Genomic DNA, 7,790 nt, shown 5'->3' on the forward strand with positions numbered 1-7,790 from the left:
AATGGGGACCACATTGGCCCTTTTCCAGTCCTCTGGGACCTGGCCCATGCACCATGAGTGTTCAAATATTCCCACCAGTGGCTGTGCAATGACATTAGCCAGTGCCTTCAGTACCCTCAGATGGAGCTCATCCGGGGCTGCCGACTTAAATGCATCCAGTTCCTCCAAGTGCCTCTGCACCATCTCAGGGTCTACGTTTGGTAGTCTGGCGCCCTGCTGCTGCCTCTCTACAATCCCAGTGAGAGCCTTGTCTTGCCCCTCGCTTAGGAAAACTGAGGCAAAGAACTCATTGAGGTGTTCAGCCTTGTCCCCCCTGTCCGTCATCAATTGCTTATGCCCATTTAGTCGAGGTCCTATTCCACCCTGGGCCTTCCTTTTACTCCCTGTATATCTAAAAAACATTTTTTTGTTATCCTTAACTTGCGATGCCATCCTCAGCTCCATGGTAGCTTTGGCCTGTCTAACTGCCTCCCTACAAGCGCGAGCAGAGGAGGTATACTCCTCTTCAGTAATCTCTCCCTGTTTCCACTTTTTATATGTCCCCCTTTTAGCTGTACAGGTATTAATTATTCCCTTGCCTAAGGCCCCAAGGCAGCACGAAGGCACACATCAAATAAAGAAGTATTTTTAAAAGCTATATTTTAAAGACTTTTACAGCAGTATAGTCACTACTAAATTAGTCCACCTCCTCTAGAATCTTGCCTCAAATCAGTGCCTACTGCCAAATGCTTAAGAAAAAGATCCCTATTTGTGCAAGCTATAGTTGCAGGTTGGAAGTGTTTCATGAAGAGAGTTGGTTCCTAAAAGCTGAAAACTAAACACCACTTTGGAACAAGCCTCATTTTACAAGTAAGTGAATTCGTGCATGTGTTAGACTTGACTTACCTCTAACTGGATATCCAGGCCCTCCACTGGGGTAGTGAGTGAGCTGAGGTTTGGCAGCACATGTTCACAGAAGTAAGTAACAAATCTTGTGGAATGAACATTTTTCTATAAAATTTAATGAAGACAATGAGATTACCACACAGCTCTGATCTAAAGGGATTTTTTTCTACCTTAGCTGCCCGAGTAGAGCTCTTCTGCCTACTCTATCAGGTTTTTATACTTAGTTGCTCCTCACTCCTTTCTACCCCCAAATTAAGAGCCCCTTCCAGTTAGCTAAAATTCAGTGCAAAGGCACTGAATTTAAAATACAGTTTAAAATACTTCACGAGTGCATTTTCTCCCCATCTATAATTGTTTCTTTTTATAGCAAATGGGCTTTAAAATGTTACAATTTGCTTTGCAGTGAACGCTAATTAATGCTTAAATTTTGTCACAGGGTACTATCATACACTCAGCTTCTTCCTACTACAGGAAGTGTTTTTTAATGATCTTAACCTTCACCGAGTGAAGCAGAGGGCAAGCAAAAGATCCAAACTCAGCTGTGTCAGCTGGGAATGGACAGTGCAAGGTCAGCCCAGGGATAAGGTATCAGGGACAGCTTACAGAATACCTGAAAGATACGCGTTATTTCTGTCTGCAGAGTAGTTTGGAGTCTTGTAACAATCTCCAATTAATAAAAAGTATCCAAGGACTTTTATCAGAGGTTATCCCTGTTGTTTGCCCTGTGCCAGTGTTAAGATGCTATGAGAAATAGGCTAAAATTCAGGTGAAGTACCTCTGCAGAAGTGGTACTCTGTGTATCCATGGATAGGCAATTCATTCTACTGTTAATAATTTATGTGAATTTTTTAGCAGTAGAAAAAATAGCTCAGGAGTTTGAGTGTACATGCATTCCAACCCCATGGCTAGGGAGCTACATAGCAGAGCTTTCTAGTCAGAGGGCACTACAGGGCTGCTCCTCGGGTCACCCCTGCCCTTACGGGAGCCCACTGTTTGATAGTCTGCCTCCCTCTACTGCCAGGGAAGGGGACAATAGGAAGCCATAGGCAATAGACTGTCAACAGACAGCCCTGGTAGACTGCACCAATCAAGTGATTGGGAAGTAGTGGGGCTGGAGGGAAACAGACTTTGCCCCATTCACTGTGTTCAACCCAGAGGAGCGCAGGGAGCAGGAGGCAGCTGTCTTGGGCTGGAGTTCTCCCAGAGTCGAGGAAGGTTTCTGCTGCAGAAGAATGCACCTGACTTCCTGCCAATCAGCTGACTATGGGGTTGCGTGGAGGGCAGAAGGATTTTCCAAGGACAAGTCCCTACAGGGCTCCTTGACAGTGCTTGCTCCTGAGCAGGGTTTCAGGGAGGCAGTGATCTCCCTCCCTCCCTTCTCTTTGGATATTGGATGACCACAACATCCAAGAGTAACGGGAGAGATGACACCTTCTAGGTGAGAAATAATTTACCCTTCCTGCAGAAGAGCCAATTATATTCCACAAGAATTCCCTTGAATGGCTGTATGCTCTTTTTGCTGGGAGAAAAGCTTTTCTCCAGGCACAAACATAAAGCCTGTCCATGAAAACTGTCTCAGCTATGTCATTTGGCCAGCCCTGTCTATGCCCTTAAGTATTACCTTGAAGGACTTTCCCTTGCAAGGCCAGCAAAAGGTGACAATGTTCTTCTGAACATGTTTCAGAAGCTGCTCAGGTCCTTCTGTGCTACAAATACCCCTAGGTACCAATCTGGACTGTCAAGTCTCTTGGACATAAGAATGTATGAAAAAACAGGCAACAGTGATGGAAACCATCAAAATTTGAGGATTGTTCATTTTACAGATGGGAGTATTTGGAAAGATCAAGTAACTCGATGAAGTTCACAAAGGAAGGCACAGCAAAGCTATATACACAACTGACTAAGTCCTAGTCTAGTGCATCAACTAGATTCACTAAAATGTTTAAAGTATTGTTATTTTTTCTGATTCCAAATAAAACATTTCTAAAAGACTACCTATTACATTTTAATGATGTCAGGTCACTGAAGGAGCCTTTGTGATGACACAATCAACAGAAAAGAAAGAAATGCATACCGAGAAGAGTGGTACTGCCTGCCGAGTGCACTGCAAAAGTCTGTCCACACAATCTGGATCAGATGGATTAAATGTTTGCTCTAGGTCAGCCTGCTCAGCCACCAGTTCCACCAGTTGCTGCCTTCCACTTACTGTCTGTAAGCTTTTTAAGCCAGATAGTATCTTCATGAACAGAACAAATTCCTCACCCGTCACATCTTCCAGAACCTTAAGATAAAAACAGAACAAAGCTTTCCACTGGGGCCATTTGTAATACACATTCCCTATTTCACCTTAGCGAGCAAACAGTGTAACTACCAAAACATTCAGTTTCAGCTTCCTGCACAAAACCCGCCCACTGATAAAGGCAGAGGGTGCAACATGCCTGTATACTCTCTCCGGGTTAAAATAAATACAGAGTTTCAGTGCGACAAATGGCATTGAGACTAAGGCCTTATTTCACTTGACCAATAGTTTTTTTTAATCAAGTATTCTTAACTTACTTACTGCATGGAGCTTTAAAGCAAAATCTGGAAACACTACCATTGTAAAAAGTTGATTTAACAAAATCCACCTTAGAAACAAGTTGTGACACTCACTTTCTTTGATTCAGTTAATATGAACTCCTCTACTTCCTTTGTTAGCACTTCCTCAGGCAGGGTTTTGAGTTTTGTAGAAAGGAACTTGATGGCTCGTTCTCTCACAATATCCTCTCCCTGAAGAATCTGACTAAATAAGCCTCCCAATGTCCCTGAAATAGAAACGCAGCTCAGTTCATGTAAACTATCCCACAATGTTGTATGAAACAAATTTTCTTTCATAAATTTTCTTTCCAGAGAAAGCTCCTAAAAAAAAAAAAAATTCTTAAATTTATTTTAAAATTACTATTTTAAAAACAAGGTCAGCATACAGCTGTATAGCTATTATTTTGGAAAAGGATAATGCTTTCATATGTTTGCCTAGAACATAACACTTTTTGGGTGCTACTGTAAAACAAAAGTGTAACAGATGTGTAGTTATGTAGGTATGTACCAAAGAGCTGAAATGCATCTTCAACATGAAAGAGCAAGATGTGACATCTACTGCCCTACAGCAAGATCCAAGTTAAATTCATGCACCTACCAGGGACTGGAAGGCACTTGGATTTTCAGGGATGAAAGTGACATGTACATGCATCTGTAGGCACCCTAGTTAAAACAATAGAAATGCTGTTTTGTCCTTTACCTTTAGCATCCATCTTAAATATACTCAGCAGAGCATTGTTCACCAAGTTGAATTCTGCAGAATCATCTGGGGGAGAAAAAATACAGTCAAGCTCAAATGCAGAAAGGAATGAACAACTAAAAGGAAAACACTTTAGTGTCAAGAGGAATGTTCTCTGTGTTTTGTAGCTAACAAAAATAAACAACAAATCATTACTTGCATAAAATCTTTAAATTGTGTATATGCCAAGTAAATAGAAAACTGTCATGACGGTTAAAAACAAAATAAAGCTTTAAATTCAATAAACTTTTAAAAAAAGGAAATATTTAATATTTCACTTTAAGTGGCTAAACCAATAATAATCAAAGTAAAAACAATTGATAAATCAATGTAAAACCAATTATAGATTTATTTTAGAACTTTGAAATCTTCCACTCTCAGACACGAAGGGCATTTTGTGCCTGAAAGCATGTCTAGTATCTCCCCCAACTATACAGCTAGTTCAGTAAAAGGTATCTCCAAAGAAGCCTTACTGCTTGCTTATTTTCTAGACCATCACAGCAACACTCCATTTTATACTACATTCATTTTGAACTTGTATCAAAAGAGAATTTTATTAAAATCATTATTAAAATAGAAGTATTTTTGAGATGCATTTCTAATTTACTGTGCATTTAAAAATTACCTCAGAGCATTCAGTAAACAATCAGCATGATAGTACATATAAAACTGAATTAAGTTTAATATTTTAAATTATTGTGTACTGACAATTTTGCAAATGCCTTCAGGATTATTGAAATAATAAATAAAGGTTATGCTCAGGAACACTTGATTTTTGAGGGACTCTGGACACTACTATGTGAAACTTCATTGTCTCCTGATTTGAGGGCAAGACATTCCAGTGCTGAGGGGGAAGGAAAAAAAAAGCACAACAAAAAATGCTTCCAGTCAAGATAGGCAAAAAATACCTAAAGAACCATAAGTCACTTTGCATTAAGTTAGGACAGTTGGCCTCTTCCTAGCCAAAGCAGGGGTTAGCATATTCTGCCAATATAACAAGCAAATACCAGGGGAAAAGAATTAAAGCAAAAGCAGGACAGAAAGGCAATGGTGGCTAATTGTTCTGAAAACTGAACAGCTTAGTTAATAAATATAACTGCTTTATAACAAACTAGCCACAATATACATGCTCTCTCAGAAGTGCAGGCTAAAAAGAAACAGACAAGTAAATTACTATATAGTGTACCTGACTGAAGAAGCTGGGTCAGTATGTCTGCTACCCTTGGAAGATTATCTCCAGTGGCAAACTGAGGCAGTTCCTTGATTGCTTGGCGCCGGATCTGTCAAAAAGAAATACTGTCACCATCTGAAGAAAGCAGACAAAATGTTCTCACGCTATTACAGCAGATTCAGGTTGCAACTCTAAACTAAGTGCAGAAGAAAAAACAAAGTAGCAGCTCCTCAATGGGAAAACATTCATATTTAATCCTTTTGTGCTTCTAGATCCATACCCTAAAAACTCTGCCCCAATTTCTAGTTAGACAACTGAAGCCAGAACTGCTTAGGACTTCTGAGGGTCAGGACCTTAATTTCTTGGGGCTTCATGTTTCCCATGTGTAAATAAAAACACTATTTCTTTACCTCCCAAATGTTAGGCTTCATGCCCATAAAGTGCTTTGTCATAAAAAATATATTATGTATGTGCAATAAATATTTACTTTGGTCTTTAGCTAGAGAAACTCCCCTTTTATTAAAAAGAATGAGCAAAGAGACAATGAGGAAGATTTATCTGGTGAGAAGAGGGCAAATGAAATGAACATGCTTCAGGTTTGATGCCAACATAAGATTTTCAGTGTTGCAAGTGACATTTATCCGCCTAGTTATAGGCATCTATATCATCCAAAGTGACCAGAACTGCTTTGATTAAATAAAAAAAAAAGCACTTAAGTGAATCTGATTACATTATATAACAGAAAGGCGTTTTGAAATATCTAAATATTAAAAAAGCATTTTTGAAAGAAAATCTATATACATAAAGGGCTATTAAGAAAACAGAGCATCACTGACTTGTAGCAACTTGCTACAAACTGTCTACCGCTTGTCCTTACAGAAACATCTTCATCCTCACAGAGGTCCAGCTGGGCATTGATAGCTGAATCTGCCAGCTCAGGGAAATGCTTGAAGAATTTAGGAATAAACTGAGCTGCTAGTCGCTTCTCCTTGGCACCTCCCTTCACACCATCCAAGATCACCTGGTAAGCATCTTTATGCTGGAAGAGAAGACAGCAGAGAGCATGTTGGGTTTTTTCTCTGGTACAAAAAAAAGACATTTTACCTTCAGCTGCTTTCTATCCATCAACAGTACAGCATCCTATTTGTAAAAAATATTAATAATCTAGTTAGTCATCAGCAACAAAATACTATAAAATATTGACTGTTAAAGAAAAAACTACATTCAAAACTTTGTTTTGCGTTTTGGACAATGATGCCTGACATTAAAGCACCCTAATTCTATTGACTTGGGTAAGAGAACATTAAAACCAACAGACGCAATAAGTCACCTTCAGGTGAATAATGCTAACCACTTATTTTACAACTGAATCCTGCAGACACATCTACATGAACAGACCCTGACACACATGCGATGTACCCAGTTGACAGGGTTGCACATTACTGCAAGACCAGGATTGACATCAAGGCAGCTGCGGACGGCAGTGAGGACAGAATTTGTATCGACGAGGTAAAATGAAAACCAAGCTAACTGGTTTCTCTCTCACAAATTTGACATTCAGTTGCTGATCCTCTCTTGTCCAGGTGTTGCTTTAACCATATTCATTTAAAAAGTCAAATTCTAGTCCCAAGTTCTCTCTCAGCTCCCTAAGAACGGCTGCCAACTGAAGCTAGGTGAAGGCTCCCTGCAATTCCCCATTTGCCACCTGAGAAGCAAAAGTATTTCTAAGATGCATAATCCTTGCTTGAATGTTATGCGATCCCCATGTGCTTTAAAATAAATTGCTTTGCGGGCCTTCTCTCTCATTAGTAACTCCCTGGCACAGCAGCACGCTTCTTGCAGCCTTTTGGCTTGGACCAACACCGTTTTTGCTCCTACGTTAACTTGGATCAGTGGCTCTCGACCTTCTGAGACCCCCCTGAAAGCACCACCTCTTGCTTTTCGCTCTTGTGCGGCTTACGGGGAAAATAACTGACCGGCTGCTCCCTCTAGGGCAAAGACCTGGGACAGACCCCTGATGCAAAGCCCCTGGAGGCCACTTCGGCACCCTTCCCGGGGGTTTCTCGGGCTGGCGACGCGGGAGCTGAGGCCAGGCCTGCGGCAGGCCTTCGCCACCTGGCTCCGTCCCCGGGTCCCGACGCCTGGAAGGAGCTGCGTGGGGAGCCCCCCCCGACAAAGGCCGCCCCACGGGGCAGGGCAGGGCAGGGCATGACCGCCGAGGCCGGGGCCGCAGCGGAGAGCGGAACTGCGGGCCGCGACCGGGCCCCACCTGGCCGGCGGTCTCGGTGGCGTCGGCGAGGATCCCGTAGTTGCGATAGAGCTCCTCCACGGTGGGCATGGTGGGGGGAGGGCGGCGCCGGGAGCCGTGATCAGGACCCAGGCCGCCGCCGCTACCGCTGCTCCGGCCTCTCTTTCCAC

At 42.0% G+C, this 7,790-nt stretch overlaps 1 protein-coding gene across 2 annotated transcripts in view; it reads right to left on the reverse strand.

The window, feature by feature from the left end:
- The window catches only part of API5 (apoptosis inhibitor 5), a 23,479-nt gene extending 15,695 nt beyond the window's left edge, over positions 1–7,784 (reverse strand). Inside the window, exons 1-7 of one of the 2 annotated variants that reach the window (XM_006034086.2) lie at positions 7,642–7,784; positions 6,250–6,411; positions 5,388–5,481; positions 4,163–4,228; positions 3,538–3,689; positions 2,960–3,166; positions 886–990 (exon numbers count right to left, since the gene is read on the reverse strand). In XM_006034086.2, the coding sequence (XP_006034148.1) occupies positions 886–990; positions 2,960–3,166; positions 3,538–3,689; positions 4,163–4,228; positions 5,388–5,481; positions 6,250–6,411; positions 7,642–7,710 (855 nt within the window). In that variant the 5' untranslated portion in view covers positions 7,711–7,784. Of the gene's footprint in view, positions 1–885; positions 991–2,959; positions 3,167–3,537; positions 3,690–4,162; positions 4,229–5,387; positions 5,482–6,249; positions 6,513–7,641 lie in introns of both variants that reach the window. The other variant, XM_025216045.1, reaches the window with a different exon arrangement.
- Positions 7,785–7,790: the final 6 nt, after the last annotated feature.

The sequence above is a fragment of the Alligator sinensis genome, unplaced genomic scaffold, assembly GCF_000455745.1.
Source record: "Alligator sinensis unplaced genomic scaffold, ASM45574v1 scaffold267_2, whole genome shotgun sequence".
Classification (NCBI taxonomy): domain Eukaryota; kingdom Metazoa; phylum Chordata; order Crocodylia; family Alligatoridae; genus Alligator; species Alligator sinensis.